The 21,716-nt window shown below is 37.4% G+C and overlaps 1 protein-coding gene across 1 annotated transcript in view; it reads left to right on the top strand.

Moving 5' to 3' along the window:
* Positions 1-12,983: 12,983 nt before the first annotated feature.
* LOC308185757 (proprotein convertase subtilisin/kexin type 5-like) overlaps positions 12,984-21,716 on the top strand; it is a 168,214-nt gene continuing 159,481 nt past the window's right edge. Inside the window, exon 1 of the mRNA XM_080574293.1 lies at positions 12,984-13,312. Within this exon, the coding sequence (XP_080430419.1) occupies positions 13,301-13,312 (12 nt within the window). The 5' untranslated portion in view covers positions 12,984-13,300. The remainder of the gene's footprint in view (positions 13,313-21,716) is intronic.

Here is a 21,716-nt window from a genome sequence, read left to right as displayed (position 1 = left end):
TGGTACACCACAGAAAAAGATGTTTCAAAATGGAAATCAAAATCCATTTATAAAATGTAATGCATAGTTTTATGCAATTCATTGCTACCATTCTAGCTGACCAAGTTCTCCCTATTTCAGTATTTTGTTACCAATATAAGAGATGTACAGCAGGGACATTTCTCCTTTCACCAGGAAATTCACTCTGAGGTATGTCACTGAGCCTTCACTCAGCCTTCAGGTCCTACAATTCTACTCTCAAAAAAAAAAAGGCCATCAAGGAATAGTCTTTAAATGTGTGAAATTTACTTTATATAAAAGCTTAGATATTTCTAAATATAAAATTTAGATATTTCATTATAAGCTACAATTTGCTCTCAGATCTCCCTGACTTTAATCTGTAGTCTGAAATCAGTTCAAAGCTGGTAAACAGGTTTAGGCATTGGGATGATAACTTTACCTAAAATATAGGCCATGTTCCTCATTGAGGTCTGGATTCAAAACAATTAAATTTCTTCATTAAGTGCTTATCGCAGCTCCCATTAAATACAGTGGAGAATCCCACTGATTCCAGTCAACACTGAATTGAACATTTATAGCTGTTCCAGCACAATGGAAGCTGGTATAGCAGGAGAGACCTGTATATTTCTCAATTAATACATCACATTTTTCTCTGTTGTAATTGGAGATAGCTATTCTTAGTGGAAACTTACCTGCCTATGCCTAGAATTAACAGTTCTATTAAAAAAAAAAAAAAATCCTCGCTACACATTAGTTATGATGATGTTGATGTTTTCTTTCTTATGAGGTTTGAACAGTACATAATATAATAATTATTTTTTGACTTTTTTACTTGATTTTTCTTTTTAAGTGCCTGTAGATCTTGTCAGAAAGAGATATTTTTTTTTTTTCTGAATTACTAAGCCTCGGAAACAAAAAGATTCTCTCCAGAAACTGTTACTCATATGAATAAGTTGTTGCTCAATTTGTTTTATCAAAATCCATGAGATTATCTGTGGGTGTGGAGATTGTTATATACTTAACAATTACTGGCAAACCTGACTGTTACACAAAAGATTATACATTTTGTACAGTTGTAGCACTGACAAAGTAAGATAGATGAATGTATCAGCATCATGCCTTGTTCTGGACAAGTTGCGTGTTTATTTGTGTTCAGTTAAGCCTGCTGTACAGAGTGGTAGATCATCAGACTTTAATATAGTACAAAGTGATAAAGTGTGATGTAGGTTCACTGTAAAGAGCATTGGATTTAATGCCTACACACATCACACAGATGAACTTAACTCAGTCCTAGATATTCCCATGAGTCACTTCTTTATTACTCTTCCGTAAATTATATTGGTGATAGAGGAGGAAATTACTTAAATCAAGTCTCATGAGAAAGTCAGTTAAATGAAAACATTGTACTTACTAGGACCAATAAGACCTGAATTCAGATTTGCAAGACAAAGTACAGTGTGAAAAGGTTTATTGCTGGCAATATAAATGTTCACTGGAAACAGTATGACTACTGTAGGCCACTGCATTAGTCATTTTGAGTGTTATAAACTCTCTTGTTATTAATGTGCTTAAGAGTTTTATACTGATGTTTAAACAACTGGGTAGAGATATAATGGCATATCTAACTTGGTGCCCAGTTCTTAAATCTTTTACTCATACAAGTATTCCCATTAGATTTGATTTCCCTTGATTTGTGCCTCTTAAATTCCATTAGCTTCAACAGAATTATTTCTGATTTATGGTTTTGTAAATGAGAAGGGACTTGATCCCATTGGGACTGGTCAGATGTTTACAAGTTTCAGGACAGGGATGATGCTTATTAAATATTTTATGATTAAGATTCAAAAGGAATATGAACATTCTTTACTGTGAAACTTCTCTTGCTGTAGTTTGTTAAAAAAGTAAAACGTATTTCTTAACTACCCTTTGTGCTGTTTGCATGACTGGAATAGCAGTATCAGAACTTTGTCAAATCACATTATTCTGCGGTATTATAATTGCATATCAAAGAGTAAAGATTAGGAAAAAACAATAATTCTTACAGTTTGGAGTAGCTAATAATGTATGGAATATAGCAGTTCTGTTTGCTACTTAAGTAAACATTCGCGATATAGAATGAGAATCTATCCTATTTCTTTCATTGTCATTTTATGTTTGTTCAGTAACATAACATGAAATAAGATTGGAAGTCAATAAAATAGCAACAAAGCTCATTTCAGGCAATGCAGTATATCATTTAGTTATTTTATATTACAGAGTAGTGAGTTGGTAAAGAGGAAAAAAGATTTCAGAATGCAGTGGCAATTTAGTGGACCCCTCGAGATTCTAAAGGTATTTGTTTCCTATCTGATGGCTTCATTATGGGGGCGGTTTACTGAAACAAACATTACCATATTACCTAGCAGCTTTGCAGATACAAATAACATTTGTTACGGCTTGAACTTGCAATGGATGATGGTATATAACTGTGTTGAAGTCACTTAAATGTTGGAGAGGTCAAGTTTGTTCATTCAGCTGAACATAAATACACTGCTTGTTGCACTCATTTTTACTTACAGAAATTGAGGTGGTGACTCATTGGGCTTCACAGAAGGGCATGAACTATCAGTTTACATTGCACTGCTTTGTGTTTTGAAAAGAAACAATAGAAAAGATTAATGGGAAAGGGGGCAGTAATTGATTTCCTTTTGAGAATTTTCATGAAATGTTTAATGTTGCCCTGGAACTGAAACCTCATGATCACAGGTTGCTGAGCAACCTTGTTTTACTTTATTTGATAGGGACATGAATTTTCCAATTGCTGTGATGCCTCCTTAGGCAAAGCACACTGGGGCACTGGGGCTATAATTTAGTAAGGTCCATAGGTGTGTAGTTGTGCTTGGACTGTAAAATTTCATGACAGATGTGAAAATGGCTTTGTTCTTTATCTCCCAACAACTCTTTTAGACTCGTGGAAGAACAAACGTGTGCTTCATACAAAGACCTGCTTTGAGGGGTCTCACCAAAAAAAAAAAAATGGGGAGGGGGCTCTGTGTTCATTAGTTTTTAGCTGCTTATTTGAACATCGTTCTTACAGCCACAACCTGTTGGTCAGTCCTAGCGAGGAGGTGGATGAAACTCTTCCTTACTGACATTAAAAGATTTCAAGTACTATGGTCAAATTTCTTGTGATTTGGCGTTTGAATAATCAACATGGTGTCCAGATACCTTCTACTTACCGCATTATATTCATTCTTAGCTTCACTGAGGACTTATTCATGTCCTCATCTCTTGGGAAGTGGTATCACGTAGCAAAGATGATGTTCAGAAGGTACCAATATGCAACACAGTTCAGATTCATGGAGGGCTGCCAGCTCTTGCCCTCCTTTAAACATTGATGCAAGTTCTTGTTCTCGGAGCTGCAGCTGAGAAAGGTAGGGGGCCAGCCTCAGAATCTGTTTCTTTCATCATTTTTGGAAGTGATATGAATCTACCATAGATGGGTCTTGTATGACCTGTGGTGTATAATGTACCATTCTTTTCACGTCTCATCCATGTAAGACTCAAACGTCATATTCATCTGCTATGTATTCAGGCAGCTTTCTGTTGGTTTTATTTATCTGACTGATGTCTTCGGGATTTTTTTGTGTGTGATTTGGCTTCGTGTTTTTTTTTTTTTTCCTTTTAGTAGTAGCGTTGTTTGTAATTAAATATGATCAAATGTGTAAACAGTCTTATTTTGAAATAAAAGCAGCTAACCTACCTCCCCTTTCACAGGAGAGATTCCCAAATTTACAGGATGTAAATGAATATATAATCCGAAAATGCTACCACAATCCTCTTTGGAAGGTTTGTTCATCCTTTTTAGTAGGGTAGATTAAATCAATTATTCTTAGTGTGATTAAGTGTGTATTAACATAAAGCTATCATGCAGTTCTAATTTATATCTTTTTAATACGTGAACTTATTTTATGGTTCATAATACTTCTGAGACCTGTGACCTCTCTATAAATCAGTGCTTTCCCATTCTTGCAAATATAGTTGTACTAAAACTTAGTTGTGTTACATTCTAAAACTAAAAAATAAAAATTTAATTTTTTGATGAAACAAATCATTTTATGCTGCTATTTGGTTTTTAGTGTTTTTTTTTCTCTTTCTGTTTTTTTTTTTTTCCTCCAATGAATTCCAAATACTAAATAAGGTTACCAAGAAATCATTAAGTACTGCAGTCACCAAAAGCAGAATTTCATTTGACAATATTTGTTTTAAAACACAGATGTGGAAAGTAACCTGTATGCTGAAAGTATGGTCTAGGAAGCTTTGTGCAATGTACCTCAATTTCATAGAAGTTATGAATCGATTATTGGTTGTAGAGGAAAATTATTTTGCTTTATATTGTGAAGTGTATGTTAAAATATATTTAGAGTAGGACATTTCTCTATTTACAGAAATAGAATATTGAAATTCTAAAATATTGTGGAGAATCTAACTAGGAACATAGAATTTACATTTAAATTTAAATTCTAATTTGAATTAAATTTTAATTGTTGTTTAGAATTGATACTGTAGACTTTATATTTAGACTGTATTCTGGAACCCAACCAAAAGCCTTGACAAGAAAATCTATTAAAAAGAATATTTTTGTAGCAGTAGTCCACAGTGGAATATATGAATTTATGTAAAGAATTTCCACTGCAAATTGATATGTTTTATATTCTTTTTAATCTGAGAATTTTAAAGCTTCCTAACATATGCATAAAGATTCAAATTCACATTAAAATTTGCAAAGTAACTTAGAAAAAACTCAGCCTTGATACTGATTTAGAATGGTATCAGTAATTAAAATTCACTTCAGGATTTTTATCCTATTAGCAAGGCACATGAAAAGTTCAAATACTATAGAGTTTCTATATTTATTTATTTATTTTCCAGTAAAAGATTTAGTGTGCTGCATTAATTTTAAAGTAAAATGCAACAGGATGTAAGCAACAGCAGTACCATTCTTATCTGAGAGAACATTGTGTAGAGCTACTTTATTTTAATGACTCTGTTATTCCTTTTTGACATCACTGTTTAAAAATCCAAATGGTACTTTTCTAGTTCAAGGTAAGTGCCCAGGCAAATAGCTGAAACACAAAGGAAAAATACAAAAGAAGTCAGGAGTAGCATATATTATTTCAGTAAGGTTATGCATTTTTTTACTTGTCTGAAAAGGAGAGGAATTTTCAAGGGTAAAGTCTTGGCACATTCCTAGCATGTGAAGAGATATAACCTGATTTATTTATATGGGAAATGTGATGTTTCTGTTACAACAGCTATGTGGTTTAATTTATCTGCCTGCGTTGAGGTTTTGTTTGTTTTCCATATGCCAGTGGTCCAGGAGGGATTTTCCTTTTTTCTGGCTGACCTTTTCTGTCTTCCAGAGACCAAGGATTTAAGAAACTGAGAAAGAACTGTTGGTTACAGTATAGCATTTTTATTGAGCTGGTGGTGTTTAGTGTTTCATTGTATCTGAATTTCCATGGAGGAGACCTGATGCGTCAGGTCAAGCCCAGCTTGTTCAGGGTGTCACTGCTCAGAAACAGCAGCGATCTGCAGATGCAGCAGGTCCCCTTGCAGTAAACTTGAGAGGAAAGGAACATGAGAGGAGCACAGATATGAACTGTCAAGTTAGGTTATGATTACCTCAAGCACATACAGAGCTGTTTGCACAACGTGGGCTGTTGAATTTAGATTAGCTAATTGGGCTTAAAATAGATCTGAGAACTGGGTTACTTGTGTGTTTGAGCATAGCTGGAGTTCATGCTTTCAGTGTAGCCTGGGTTGAGTCTGAGGTGATGTGTGTTCATACCAACATCACCTTGCTTCTGATGCTGCTTCGAACTCTTTCGGATAGACAAGTTTGGGAACATTGAAAGTGCACTTTTCCCCCCCACCCAGTAGATATTCCTGTAATGTATATATTTCTTGTAATACAGAGACTCATCATCATTATTTCCATCCTTTAAACTTGTCATCAGAGTAGTATTACCTTGCTTGCTTCTTCAGCTCAAGACGAGACCATAGTGTTAAACAGTGCTGGTGGTTTCTGATTGTTTTTTATTGTTATTCAAGAATCTGTTTTAACTCATGCAGGGTTGTGTATGATATCAGCCCAATAGGGAACTAGCAGACAGCTTAAATATTTGGATGGAGACCTCTTTGTACAAACTGGAATTTTAGGTTTTAGGCTGAGTAACGTCCTGAGGGCCTTTTCTGTCTTCTAAAATGTTTTATGTTCTGATCTGTGTTGGAGCCCCAAATTGTCCAGAATTGAAAGGAGGACAGTGTTTCACCTCACTGTGGTGTGCCATATGTGGATAAACCTTGCTATTATTTCTTATGAATGATATATAATTAAGTGAAATTTCCCTATTCTGTTGACAACAAAACAAACACAAATGAAACAAAACAAACAAACAAACAGCACTTTTGATTAGAGGTTAAATATGGGAGATAAAGAACCCCCATCTCAGTCTACAGGCCAGACAAAACAGCAGCTCTGCAGCCACTCTCATGGTGGTGGCTCCTCGAGCCTTAGCTTGGTGGAGTGCTGTCTCAACAGTGGGGCTTTAGGTAAGAGAGATGGATGTTAGGAAAATGTGGTCACTAATGCAGTATTTTACAGGAAAACAAGTGGCAACAACAACAAAAAAGCACTATACAATTTCACTGCTTGGAGTGAAGTTGAGGTTCCAGGCTTTGGATGAACATGCCTTTTCAAGACATGAGTGCTTTAATTTGCATAGGGTCATGAAGACTAACAGCATTTGCAGGGCTTTCTTGCCTCTAAATGCTTAGATCAGAACCCTGGCTATGAAATATATCCGAAGTCTGTAAGGACAAAAAAAGGAAAAGAAACAGCAGTTTTCTGTAGTAGCATTGAACCTGTTTTCACCTGTGGATAAAGGTGGGCCAAGAAGGATCAGAATTTAGGGCTGTGAGCACAGCTCCTTCATGTTCATTATAGCGTCATGTGCATCAAAGGAGCATAAGCTGTATTGCAAGCTGTGTCAATATTTGGTTCTGTCAAAATGCTTTGTAATACTCAGTTAGCTTCACTAGCATATGAAACAGGGATGAAAGCTATGATATCAACACATTGTTTCAACCTTCTTAGACTGAAATGTGTTCATTTTTGCTCCAAAACATCATTTCCTCTTTGTATAATGACATTTTAAACATTTTAAAATTTGCAGCAGAGTTGAGGTAATTTTTTTCAAAACGAGATGATGACAGTAATCCTGGGAGAAATGTACTCTGAGGCCAGACATCCAGGTAATTCTTCTCTTCAAAAACAAATAAATACAAATCAGTGTATTAATTCACTAGATAAGAAACCGTTGAGAAGGTATTTCTTGTGCTCCTTTCCATTAGCTTGAAGAACTTCCTTGCTCATGCTCTGATTCATAGAAGTTTCAGAGAGCTTAATCATATCTGTCAGTTTGGAGATCATAAATACATCCTTAAGGTATATTTATCTGGCAACTTTAGCATTTATATTTCCTCATAGAGTTTGTGAGGACACTCATATGTGAACATATGTGAACTAGATGAATTCATTTAGTAATTATGTCCTAGATTATCTTAATACTGCCTTAAAATATGAAATTGCATATGGAACAAATATAATCCAAGGACAAACTTTCTCTCTTGTTTCAACGTATCCGTTTTCTCAACTTTAAAAAGAAAACCAGGCCTAATAAATATGAAATTAATCTGTATGTGTGGATGCTTTTGTTTTCTGGGATTCTAGTATTATATTGTAGGATTGTAATTTCTGTGAATTATTTTATTCTTGAATAAATGTAGCATGGTACTTTTAAAATTTAGGTGTATATCCATTTAGTTTTCAGTGGTGAAGCTTACTTCCAAAAAGAGTGGGTCTCCGCAGCCACTGCCACCCATTCTCCTTGCTTTTCACCAGGCAATTCCTCAGGAATGTTTCTCCATCTCATTTTAAAGAGATCAGGTCTCCCAGGTCAAAAAGGAGATTACAAAGATTTCCCAAGGATAAAACAGCTAAATTGCCATCAGTCTCTAAGGTGGTTAGCTGTGCAGTCTGGTGTTTCTGTCTTTGCATTGCTTTTCCTCTGAGGGTGCCTCTAAGATCTGGTAGTTAAATTATAAAAAAAACAATTTAACAAGAACATCCATAATGATAAATTTTATTGTGCTATATTTCCATAGTTTAACTATTCTCCAAGTAGTCCAAGGATTTGGAAGGTCTAAGTAAATTCCCATTAAGGGAAAAGAGGGCAATAAAATTTTTAATAACACTGGTGTTACTTTACTGTGAGAGGCATTGGCAGTTAGTGAATATGAATTAAATTTCATTTAAAAGGTTTGAGATTCCTTTATTTCATTGACAGTTATGAACTAAAGCTGTAGATCTCACTATTTTTAATAATAATAATTTTAATACCACTACTACTACTAATTAATGTTTATTAATTGCTATTATGTGAAAACTGGCCACACCTCAAAGACATGGCATTACAATTACCACACTTACTTCTACAGGCTTCTTCTGTCTCCTGAGTATAAGGTCTCTGAGGCAGTACAGCCATCGGACATTAGAAAGCTTCAGACTTTCCCTCTTTGGTTAGAAGGTAGAGCATGCAGATCACTCCAGTCTCTTCTGTGGTGGCTAGTGCTGCTAAGCTGTACGACCTCCAGGAATCCAATTTGGCCATCTCCTAATTCTGCTGTTGTGGATGCCCTCAAAGGGTTCAGCTATGGTTTGCCCTTAAATAAATAAATAAAATCTCCAAACTTATACAAGACAAAGCATGGAGAACTGGGTGATGTTGAGATTTGTGTAGCACAAAATACATACATATATATATATATAAAATCCCTAAAATACGATAAGTTTCTGTTTAGGCAGTGCCATGTAGCAGTAAAATACAATTACCTGAATTACCTGCCTGAGCTGTGTCTTTTCAATAATGTGTGTTCTTGCGCATAGATACACATACTATTGTGTGCACACAGCAGTAGGTCCATGATTCCTGGTGGTGACAAGGTCCTTAAAAGGTCCATAACCTTTGTTACGACATTCAGTGTCCTACAGCCTGTTCAACTGAAAATAAACTCTAGTTAATACAGTCACAAGTGATACAACCATAAACACTAATATCCTTATTTTCCCTTTGGGCTAACATCAGCACAGAAACTGATTTTTGATGTAACTCAAGCTGTATCTTAGAATCATAGAATGGTTTGGATTGGAAAGGACCTTAAAGAACATCTCGTTAAAAGCAGAGACACCTTTGGGAGAAACAATCTGTAGCCAGTAACACAGGCTCAGGTGAGGATCTGTGAAGTAGCATTTTTATTCGCTATTCAATGGTGGGCATCCTGCAAGCAGGAGTTCACACCAAAAGTGTATAACCTTATATTCCCTATTACCCAACACTTGATTCCTCCTGTTTCCTCATTGGCTGAATACTAGAGGTTCACAAACTACTCAACGCTTATTACTATGCCATATAAGTACAATTTTATTTGACCAACCTTTAATTTCTTCTTTTCCTGTTTTTTTTTTTCTTTTGTTTTGTTTTGTTTTCCTTCTTCACTTGTGACTAGAGGGCCTGCGATTTTTTGTTTTTACTGATTTTATGCTGCTTGTCTTGTTTTTCTTAGCTATTCTTCTTATTTTGGGACAGGGGAACCTTTCCCATATCTGCTTAACACACTCCCCACTGTTATGCCTGCACAGTCACTTTAGAATATGCAAAGTTAGTGAAATTTTCCACTGCAAAGACAGAACTTTATTTCTCACACCTTCCACTAGAGCAGGTTGCCCAGAGCCCCATCCAGCCTGACCTTGAATGCTTCCAGGAATGGGGCATCCACAACCTCTCTGGGCAACCTGTTCCAGTGCTTCACTACCCTCATAAAAAAGAATTTCTTCATTACATCTAATATAAATCTACCCCATTTTAGTTTAAAGTCGTTACCCCTTGTCCTACTGCTACATGCCCTTATAAAAAGTATAAGGTCACTCTCCAGTTTTCTTGTAGCCTCCCTTTGGTTATTGGAAGGCTGCTGTAAGGTCACCATGAAGCGTTCTCTTCTCCAGGCTGAACACCACCAACTCCCTCAGCCTGTCTTCATAGGAGAGGTGCTTCAGCCCTCTGATCATCCTCATAGCCCTCCTCTGGACTTGTACCAACAGGTCCATGTCCTTCTTATGTTGGGGGCCTCAGAACTGAAGGCAGCACTCCAGGTCTCACGAGAGCAGAGTAGAGGGGGAGAATCACATCCCTCGACCTGCTAGACATGCTTCTTTTGATGAAGCCCAGGATACAGTTGGCTTTGTAGGCTGCAAGTGCGCGTTGCCATCTCATGTTGAGCTTCTCATCCACCAACACCCCCAAGTTCTTCTCCTCAGGAGAAGAACTCTCCTCTCTCCTCAATCCATTCTCTACCCAGCCTATATTTGTGCTTGGGATTGCCCTTACCCTTATGCCAGACCTTGCGTTTAGAACATAATGAGGTTCACACAGGCCTACCTCTCAAGCTTGTCTGGGTCCCTCTGGATGGCATCCTTTCTCTCCAGCATGTTGACTGCACCACTCAGCTTGGTGTCATCAGCAAACTTGCAGAGGGTACACTCAGTCCCACTTACTGTGTCACCAACAAAAGTGCTGATCACAATATCAACACCTGAGGAATTTCATTTGTCACTGACTTCCACTTGGACATTGAGTGGTCACTGCAACTCTTTGAGTGTGACCATCCAGCCAACTCCTTACCCACTGAGTGGTCCATCTATCAAATCCATGTTTCTCCAGTTTAGAGACAAGGATATCATGGGGGACAGCGTCAAATGCTTTGTACAAATCCAGATAAATGACATCAATTGCTTTTCCCTTATCCACCAATGCTGTAACCTCATCGTAGATGGCCACCAGATTTGTCAGGAATGATTTCCCCTATTGATACAGTTAGCTGTCACCAATCACCTCCTTATTTTCCATGTGTCTTTGCTTAGTTTCCAGGAGGATCTGCTCCATGATCTTGCCAAGCACAAAGGTGAAACTGACTGGCCTGTGATCCCTGAGTCTTATTTTTTTTTACCCTTTTAAAAATGAGGGTTATATTTCCCTTCTTCCAGTCAGTGGCAACTTCACTGGAATGTCACTGGACAGCCTTGACTTCTCAAATATGATGGACGGTGGCTTAGCAACTTCATCCGCCTGTTCGCTTGGGGCCTGTGGATGCATCTCATCGAGTCCCATGGACTTGTGCACCTTTAGGTTCCTTAGGTAGTCTTCTACAGTGGGTGATTTCTCATTCTCCCAGTCCCTGCCTTTGCCTTCTGTGACTTTGGGTGGTGTTGCTCCTACGCACCAGAAGAGTGTGGTAGTCTTTGGGCAAAGAACCAGCTCTGGCACTTGTTTTGGCAACACATTTCAGCCCACAGAGGACCATGTGTTGGGTGGTCTCAGCACCCCCAGGATCCTGCAGCTCTTTGAGATGTCCATCAAAAGACTGTTCCCTGTGTGTTTAAAGGGGGGTTATTCACAGACATGGACAGATATGAGATCAGGCTTCTCCATGGGGCAGAATCACACCACTTCTGCTTGAATCACCTTTCAAAGAGAAGGCAGCATGGAGATTACTGTCACAGTGCTAATGTACCTTATTCAAACTAATTGACTATACCTTAGTCAAACTAATTCCTATTTAATTTATGATAAACCAACTTCGTATAACTGAATGTTTTGATATTGGGCTTAAACTAAACATAAGTCATTCTTCCTGAAAGGGAGACATTGATGGACATACTCAACAGACTGAGATGAATATCTTAGACACTGGTGCAGTTTTCCCAATTAGATTAATTCTTTCGAATTACAGATTTTTCTTTTCACAAAAAAAGTTTTCCCTCATTCCCCATGTCACTTGTATCTTTAAGTTGGAATATACAAGCGCTCCATGAGAACAAAAATTTCTATGAATATTTCTTAGTGTATGCTGATATTTTCTCAACGTTTTTATTTTCTAATATTCTAAAGCATATTCTTGGAGTTCTTCAGTGGCTTGTTTCCCATTCTCTTTGACCCTTTAATGTTAGACACTCAAGTTTCCTACGTATATATTCATAGATAAAGATTCATAATACAGGATCTTTGAGATTACAGTTTTTCAGTGTTGCTCCACCCTCTTTGAGGATCTCATTTGTAAATTTATTTGTAAATTGTGATTGTGATTTATTTGTAAAACCATGCCTATTTTCTGATGTCACTTTGATTTTCATCTTAAAATAACAGTAAGCTCAGTTTTCCCTTTTTTTACTCATCATTAAGGAACATTTAGCTAAATTATTGAATGTCTTACAAGATTTACAGTGCAAAACAGGGTCAAATTTCATATGACTTGGTGAGATGTTGGCCCTCAATACAAGGAGGCTGAATGTTTGTTTATAGGTGTGTGAAACTGGAGTTCCATGTTATGAATTTTTTGAGGTTAGTGAGACTAGAAAGGAAAGTTTCTTTATAAAATTGGGTAGCATATCTGTGTTTAGTTTCACATTGCTACTGCGTCGTGATGGGATGATTTTATTTTGCTGTTGTGAAATTTGCACTTTGCATGATTTGATTTTATATTTTGAACTAGTCATTACTCTGTGTGAGGTTAACATTTCCATTTTTTTTCTACTTCTTTCTTGCCCACCTTTGGCAGAAAGAGAAGCCTATTCTTGTTGTATAGTCTGATGCTGTGAACGTACTTTTTATAAGTTAATTATATAAATAAACGAATCTAGTGCATTTTGCAGTACATTTCCTTAAGCAAACTAGATGGAATGCTTTTTAATAACCATATAGTCATTTGATGATTTTTATACTTGCCATTTGAAGACAGTTTGGATATAGATTGATACAGAATTACTTAAAGTACTGCATATAAATTAAACATTAAAAAGGTAGATACAGACAGACTAAGCAGCTCAATTATAATCTTTGGTTATGCAGTTACTGCCTCAAGGACACTCCATCTATTTCATATCATATGTCCTTCTTTTGAAAGATGATCACTGGGTTCAAGTAACATTTCAGCACAGCAGGAAATTGCATAATTTATAGACCTTTAAAAATGAAAAACAGAGAACTGCTTTCCATAAATTAAATTTCCCTCTCTTTTTTTTTTTCTTTTTTTTTCTTTTCTCCCCTTACAGATTGGAACACTGAAGGATTACTACCACTTCTACCACAGTAAAACAATTAAAAGGTCAGTTCTCTCAAGTAGAGGTACCCACAGCTTCATTTCAATGGAACCAAAGGTAAGAAAATCCATCAAAGTATCTGAGGCAAAAGCCTTTGCATTTTTTATATGAAATACCATACCATGAGGTGTTTACCTGAATGGCATATAGCATTACAAGAACTGACACACTGTCTGTTCACTAAGGTTCTGCTTCCCATTAAAATGAGGCGAAGACAATACCATGCTATTAAGTTATGTGCTATTCTTGGAACATAAGGTCCAATATTATTCATGGAGAAATAGAGGAATTTTGTTAATGTACTAATCACCATGCTGCACTTCTCTACAAAACCATGTGTAACATTAATGTCTGCAAATCTTCTGTAAATCAACCAGGTTTTGAAATGAAGATGAGCAATACAGGATGGTATCAATGTTTAGAGGAAAGTTTTTTTTGTTTGTTTGTTTGTTTTTTTTGTTCGATTGTTTGTTGGTTTTCCTGGTCTTTTTCTAGACTTAAGAGTTTGTGAGAGATTAAAATAAGAATATTATTTTCTGTAGTCTTTTTACCAGTTCCCCTTGATCTTAATTTTAAGATCTATTTGATCTATTCAAAAAATAGTAAAAGTAAAAGAAAAAGCAGTTTGACTACTGTACCCTTATCTGTTCCCACAAATGCAGAGACCCACCATTCAGACAGCAGGGACTGTGCTTGCAATAGGTCATTCTGCAAGAGTAAGCAAAAGTGTTTGCACTTGCATCAGCTTACTCTGTTTCCTACGCGCATGGAGGTGCAGTAATTTACATGCAAATATGCAAGTTCATATGCACATACCACCATGAACTTTTTTATTTTACCCAGTTTCCAAATACCACTTCTGCACTGTTGGCAGCTGGCCTTGATTACTATGCCGTGAACTGTGAGACTGTATGGCAGAGCACAGCAGAAAATCAGGGCAATGCTGCTGGTACAGGAGTCTCACTGCCCAATTTCTGCATCATTATTAAATATCACTGAAATATTGAGAAGCTCTAGTGAGGGCTGTGCAAGGTACTCAACCCTGTTAATGATTCTATACGTTAAAGAGAAGAGAAAGCTGGCGGTCTAATACTGTGTTCTGGTAAAAGTGTTTGTGATTCATCTTGTGATGGCTCCACAGAATCTGGGTTTGGGAATTCTTGTGCAGATGTAGACATGTCAAAATACAAATGTATTTATAGCATAAAGGCCAGCTTGTGTGTTTATAACATTTCATGACTATTAAAATAGGCTGGAAATTCAATTGTATTGTATAAGCTGGACCTTTTAAAAACAAAAGGTTTAATCTTAAGAAAGGCACGTCACGTGGCTTTGAGAACGTTAAAATACCAGTATTTTTGTCATTATATTTATGAGTGTCACTGTATCTAATGCCAATATTTGCAGCAGATTAGATGGCATGTGTATTTGTGAACAAGGGAACACTAAGATTTGTGTACTTTCAAAATCATTTAATGGTAGTTTGGTTAATGCTTAAAATCCTCTCTGTGTAACATGTACACACAATTGCTTGATCTGTGCTTGCTTCAGATGTAGATCACTAATTTGCTGCTTTATAAAATTTTAAATGTTGGAATTTTTATTGAGGGGAAATTCCTTACATAAGTTACCTTTATGTAATGAAAGAACCATTTTGAAATCTGGTATTTCTAAACTACTTGTGTGAATAATGTTTAATTTCACTGTGTGACTGTAACAGGAAAGACGTGTAGGTAGTGTAAAAAACTGCTGTTGTGGATTTCAATTAATGAATCACTTTAATGATCTTTGGCTTGATCTTTTTTTTTTTTTCCCTAGAAAACCTTCATGACACCATTATATATTACATGAATAAGTCCAACAGGGAGCATAAACTGATTAGTGTATTACACATTTTGACAATTGTTTCAACATTAAACAAATACTACTCTCTATTTAGATGGAAAGATAAAGAATATGCAGTGTAACATGACTGTCTGTTTTCATCCACATCCTTGCCTAGAGGAGAAATGAATCAAATAGTTTTAAGAAGAGATGCCCAAGTGTGGCTTTAATGTCCAAAACATAGATTGTCATGTAGAAAATTTGAAAGATAGCTTTCTCCACAACATCTTTTCTAGTCTTGGTTATAGTTGCATAGTTGTTTCTTATGAGTAGTTAGCAAAACAAAAGGCATGAAAGAAGGTTGTGGAATCAGAGCAGAGTCTCTCCAACTGATATGATACTTCTGGTTGGCTTTTGGCATGGATCACTGAAAGCACCGTATCATGAACTGAGAGCCTTTTTAGATCAGTTGAATTTGCTCAACAAAGTTATTTTGGTGGTGTGTGAATCAATGGGAGCAAAACAGAAGGGGGAAGATGGACAGAGTCAGTGCATACTTGAAAAGGTTCATAAATCTCTAATTCTGATATGGAATGGATGTGTTTATTGCTAGTAGGACCTCTACTGAAGTCATACTAACACAACATTTCCAGAAGTGGGAATTAAAAGCTGTGGTGCACCTCTAGTTTTGCCCCAGTGGTGAAATGAAGGTACACAAGGTGAAAAAAATGCAAAATATAATTGCAACCTCACCATGTAAGTTACATGTCACTTGTAAGTGACGTGTAAGTCACTTTACATCAATACAAACATGAAGAAAATCCAATGGAGATTTTCTATCACTGAAGAGATTACAGTTCCAATGAAATGTGGTAGTTAAAGCACTTTGCACATAGCAATGGTACATAGAAGTTAAGTGGACAGTATAGATGAGAAAGCTGTCTTTTCATAATGGAAACTGTTACATGAAATGAAGAGTTTGTAGTGAAGGGCTGTGATAATGAAGTTTGGGACTTGTATGGAGAAAAATGTCCCTTAGAATCAAGCAGTATAAATGGCAAAGCAATAATCCTAGAAGAATACATTTTTAACGTAGTAAAATGCAGTTTTAACATTGATAAATATTCAAATCTATGTACATACAAACTTAAGTTTGTTCTGTTTTGCTTCTGAAGGTCCCCAGTGCTTTGCATCACAATAGAGATCTAAAAAAGAAATGTGGCCCATAACAATGCTTCAAAATGTAAAATTAGTAATTCGACTTCTTGTAAAATGTCGTATTTACTAATGGGGAAAACATTTTACAGCATTAGTGTTTGTTTGTCAGTCTGAACTGAGATGACATCTCATATATTTTTAATTTTAATTTATTTCAGATAAGTTTCTTTGTGGTTTGAACTCCTAGCTGATGGGTCAGGTTCACTCTCACATTTTAAAAGCTGAAAGATCACCAGTCTCACTTTCATTGAAATAAGAAGGAAAGCTACCTAATTTCAGCAAGGCACCCTGCTTGAGCTGGATTGTGCAGAAATGTCATGCCTTTGCCACCTCTGCTGCAGGATCAGAATACCTGGTGGAAACATTGCTCCAGACACTTACTTTCACCCAGTCTCACCAAACCACACAAAGAGCAGATCTGTATGACTTGGTGTTGCAAAGCTGTTAGTAGTGTGTGTGCGTGGCGTTCTTATCTCTGCCAAAACAAGCCAAATGGGACTGGTGGCTGCAGCATGTAAAACGCTAGCAAGTTTATCTCTGAGGAGACAACAGCAAATGGTCTGGGCTGACTTCAGAGGTTGGAAAGGTAATGGCAGAATCGTGTTCATAATACTTGTAGGACATTGTGGCTGTTCGTGAGAGGTCAAAAGGGAGCAGAACAGTAGCAGCAGTAAATATTTTATCATGCAGCTCTGCAGCAGGGCTTGCACCAGTTCACACTGCTAAATAATATCCTGTGTTGATGCAGGAGATAGCGGGCTAAAGAGCAGGAGAGAGGACGGATTTCACCACAAGGTGATGGTCTTGCTTTGGCAAGGATTATGCCACTGCTTGTTGAGATTAACTGTATTACTTCCCAAAGGTAATCAGTAGAGATCAGAATATTCATTGCAAGTAGAGAGGAGGGTCAAAATTTTCAATGCCAGGATGAACATCATCAGGTTGTTTTCCAATTATTTGTGAGATTAAATGTGCTGAGATTGGAGTGAGAGGTTGAGTAAGGAGAAAACAAAGCTTAAAATAATTTGTATTTCATGTAGGAGGAACAAAACTCAGCAGGAATGAATAATTTCATTACAGTACTAAACCCTTGGGCTTTTAAGAGCTGACATCATGGACTGAAAGCTTAGAGAAACTCTGACGAGAATGCTGTTGTGGGTAAGGTTGTGTTTCATATTGGCAGTGCTAACTGCTACGTTGTTAAACCTCATTAGTGAACAGGAGGATTTTGTTAGCCAAACAGAGTAACAGAAGTGTTAAACACCCGGACCAAGTGAATTACTGAAGTCTGCCCAGGTAGCCATAATCTGCATGAGAGCTCAGAGGACAAAGAATCAATACGACTTGGTAGTGAAATAATAGGAACTGTCACACTGATTTCCATATTCAGAGTTTGACTGGTGGGCTTAAGTTAGTTGTTAACTAATGAAATATTTACCACTGTGGACTCCTAATTTAATTGCCTCAAAGAGCTTTTACATGTGTAATCCTTTAGTTTAGTCAAAATCAAGAATCAGGCTTGCTGTTTCAAGGAGTCTGTTGCCAGTGAGTTGGAACATGAACAGAATCACAATGTGTGAGAGGGCACAGCAACATCTCCCTTTGGTACCTGTCTCCAGAGTGTTAAAAAGTTTCATGTAAACATGAGCAATTCAACCTGCAGCTTGGATCTTTTTGTGGAGTTTTCTGAGCTATGAAGTTGCTGTTCACTGATAAGCAACTGCTTCAGATCCTGCTTTAATTAGTTTTGCTCTAGTGCACATCATGTTGTAAAGTTTGCACAAGACAGTTGGTATTTTGTTTGTGAAATGGTGTTTGAAATCTCTCCTTATAGGGGTGCCTGGTATATTAGTCTTAGCTTATATCATGTTCTCCATCAGGAAAAATCCCAGGGGAGCCTGCATTGCTTCAGCAGGAATCAAGGTCAATTTTGCTGTGATGAGGTTGCATGACAGCATAAGGCTCATTTTCATTTCTGAACCACCATGGAATGGATTCCAGTTTGCAAAGTGCCTAGATCTGGAGGAAAAGCACAGTGACAAATCCCAGTGAGGAGAGCAGTGCTGGAGTGGAACTGTAGCTGTGTTTTGTAGCAAGTTTCTCCCTTGCCTGTACCAGCATGACACCTGAAGAACCAGGGAAGGTAGAGTGAAACACCTTATCTTTCTGGGGAAGAGGAGAGGAGGCTCGAGGAGACTCGAGGAGACTCGAGGAGAGGAGACTCGAGGAGAGGAGACTCGAGGAGACTCGAGAGGAGAGGAGAGGAGAGGAGAGGAGAGGAGAGGAGAGGAGAGGAGAGGAGAGGAGAGGAGAGGAGAGGAGAGGAGAGGAGAGGAGAGGAGAGGAGAGGAGAGGAGAGGAGAGGAGAGGAGAGGAGAGGAGAGGAGAGGAGAGGAGAGGAGAGGAGAGGAGAGGAGAGGAGAGGAGAGGAGAGGAGAGGAGAGGAGAGGAGAGGAGAGGAGAGGAGAGGAGAGGAGAGGAGAGGAGAGGAGAGGAGAGGAGAGGAGAGGAGAGGAGAGGAGAGGAGAGGAGAGGAGAGGAGAGGAGAGGAGAGGAGAGGAGAGGAGAGGAGAGGAGAGGAGAGGAGAGGAGAGGAGAGGAGAGAGTTAAATGTGAAGGGACTTTCAAAGATCACCTAATCCAACTGAAGAGGTCAGGCATAGCTAGAGAATAGCAACCTAAAATGTGGTGCTCCTTTTGGACACGTGGGACATGTTTGGCCTATGGATGATACAAACTCAGCTCAAAACTGAACCTCAAATGACAGCAACCTAAAGATGAAAGGCTTAATCCAGAGTACATTCACAAAGTGTGAATTGGATATATCACATATGTGGTTGCACCCTTGCACTGTTCAGGCCAAATCCAATGTGGCTGTAACAGGAGATAATGTTCTTCAATCAGCAAATTTTGTCATATAATGGCAATTTCTCTTCATTTGTCTACAACAGGTAGAAATATTTAATGAAGATAATCATAACACTAATGGGACCAAGACTTATTTGTGAAGAATAAAAGCTTTGTTAATGTCTAATTCTATTATGATATTCATAAGATAGCTGACTTTTCTATTAGCACTTAAAGAAAACCTCAAAAATAATTACTGAAACTACCTAGGGGAATTATCTATTGATGTTTTCTATTAAAAACAGAAAAATGGCCAATAGGAATTCAGTGTAATGTAATTTTAGGAAAGAAAAATGTCCAGTCTCAGAGAAAATCAAAGTGTTTCTTGACATAAATGATCTTGGTTGATTACATACACGTATTTCAGTTTCATCATAATTATTGCAGTTGTTAGCACCTGCCTCAAAGGGTTTTTGTCCCCTCCATTCCTTAATTGCTTGTGCATTAAAAAGAAAGGTTAGATTTCAGAACATAGTAATTTTCTGGTTACCAGGTCATTTTACAGAACTCCTTGGCAATGTCAATCTCACTGTTACCCATTGGGCAAGAATTGGAGATTAGTCTAGAGGTTTCAACTGGCTCACTTCCTAATTAGTGTAGCAAATGGTTTGAGGAATGAAACAAAACAAAACAAAAAAACTCAGCAGAATGTCATTCTCTTGCTATTTGCATATAGTTGGTTTCATAAGTTGGTATTGAGATGGGCCAGAAAACTGAAAGACCACAGCTTGGGAAGGAGTTGGGTAGAGATTTTGAACAGTCATGTGCTGTGAAAAAATGCAGTGCTTCTTCACCCTTTTTATCAAGTTATCCCAGTGTCACAGTCCAGCATCAGACCAGGTGGCTAATACCCAATTCCAGCATGAAATAGTCTATGGGGATTGTGGTAGATCTGCTGTTGTGTTCTCTGCACTTCATCATCAATGAGAAAGGTGTTGACTGACCCTGAAGAGCCAGGCAACAGCTCAGCCGTCTCTCAGAGAAGTAGCTAAGCTCTCCTGAGACAAGAGTAGTCAAAATGAGGAAGATCTCGTTGGTCTCTTGAGTCTGATGAATTTAGAACCTTCTAGTTTTGGAGTAGCAAAATCAAAACACAAAACATGTATGCTGTGGCCTGGTGCTTTGCAAGAGACTCTATTAAGGAATAAAAAAAAAAAAATTAAAAAAAAAAAAAGAAGGAACCTATTCTGAAATTTTCAAAGCAACATAAACATAATAAAAATATAAACATTAATAGTTAAAAAATAAAAAAGGCAGGATTTAAGCTCAGAGCTGTTTAAAAGCATTTTTCTTTTGAGAAATGGAGTTCTTTGACCTCTCTGCACTTGGTGAATTTGGGACGCATGCCTACTGTACTCATACATTTTTGCTTCAAGGTGTGTTATGCTGTTAAGATCCGTTGTCTCTTGAGTAAATACGTAGAGCAGAGGTTAGGATCAGTGGCAGTATTTTTGACTGTAGTCTCAATCTTGTTACAAAATTTTGTTTAGGACCTTCAAAATACATAGAAATGTTCTTTAGGAGGAAAACTCCCTTCAGAGGATACTATTGCTATATAGGGAATACATATTTCCAAAGTATACAGTGATACATTCACAATTGGTCAGATTTAAGGCTCAGAATATAATGTCCCTCTTAAATTTTTGATTTTGGAGACAAATCAGGGAAAACAGTTTTGTAGATGTTTTCCCTTCACGATCACCCATAGAAGTGAACAACAAAGAACTATATTCTGGTATCTTAAAACCTAGATCTAACCTGTTTAAAAGTGATATTTTTTTACAGTCACCTTGTGTAGCCTTTCCTTTATATCTGTTGTAAAGGAGTACATGCTCCTGCATTTTCTACCAGTCTATAATCTTTACTGGAGCTGCAGTGCTGACCCAAACAGTGGGTGGATTCAGGAAAAAGTCCAGTGCATACTACACCTAACAGCAAATTTAACATTGGCTTTAGCATTTAACATTTATCTTTAAAATATAAAAGTACTTGGGGCACAAATACTTATTTGTGAATATTTGCTTTAGTTCCTACCTCATAACCCCATAGTCTTTAGGTATTATAACCTTTCAGGATATCATAATTGTGAAGTTGAATGTTTGTTAAAAAAACATTAAAAGCAAGGCAGGAAAACTTTTGTCACTATGCTGCTTCACCAGAAGACCCTTTGATATCAGAAGCATGATGGTTTCACAGCATGGGTAAAGGGTGGAGAAATTACCTGGGCAGTGTGCACTGTGGTACAGTGCAGCATGCTTTAGGAGTCCTTAGCTGGCGATTGATTTGAGCAGGGACTAGTAGAGGTCCCAGCCACTTTTGCTGAGAGCATGCATGGTATATGAGGCATGCCATGTAGTTAATCAGCATCATTAGGTTCTCTTGTGTGCCTTAAGTTATCTAAATGCTTTCTAAAATCTTTGCATTCAGGGATGAGATTGTCTCAGCATCTCTCTGTCAGGATTTCTAAACACGTGGCTGTTGCTTTCTTGCATAACTGCACATCTGCCTGGTC

Source organism: Anser brachyrhynchus (genome assembly GCF_964034855.1).
Source record: "Anser brachyrhynchus genome assembly, chromosome: Z".
NCBI classification, from domain to species: Eukaryota; Metazoa; Chordata; class Aves; order Anseriformes; family Anatidae; genus Anser; species Anser brachyrhynchus.
This window is presented reverse-complemented; position numbering and strand designations above follow the sequence as displayed.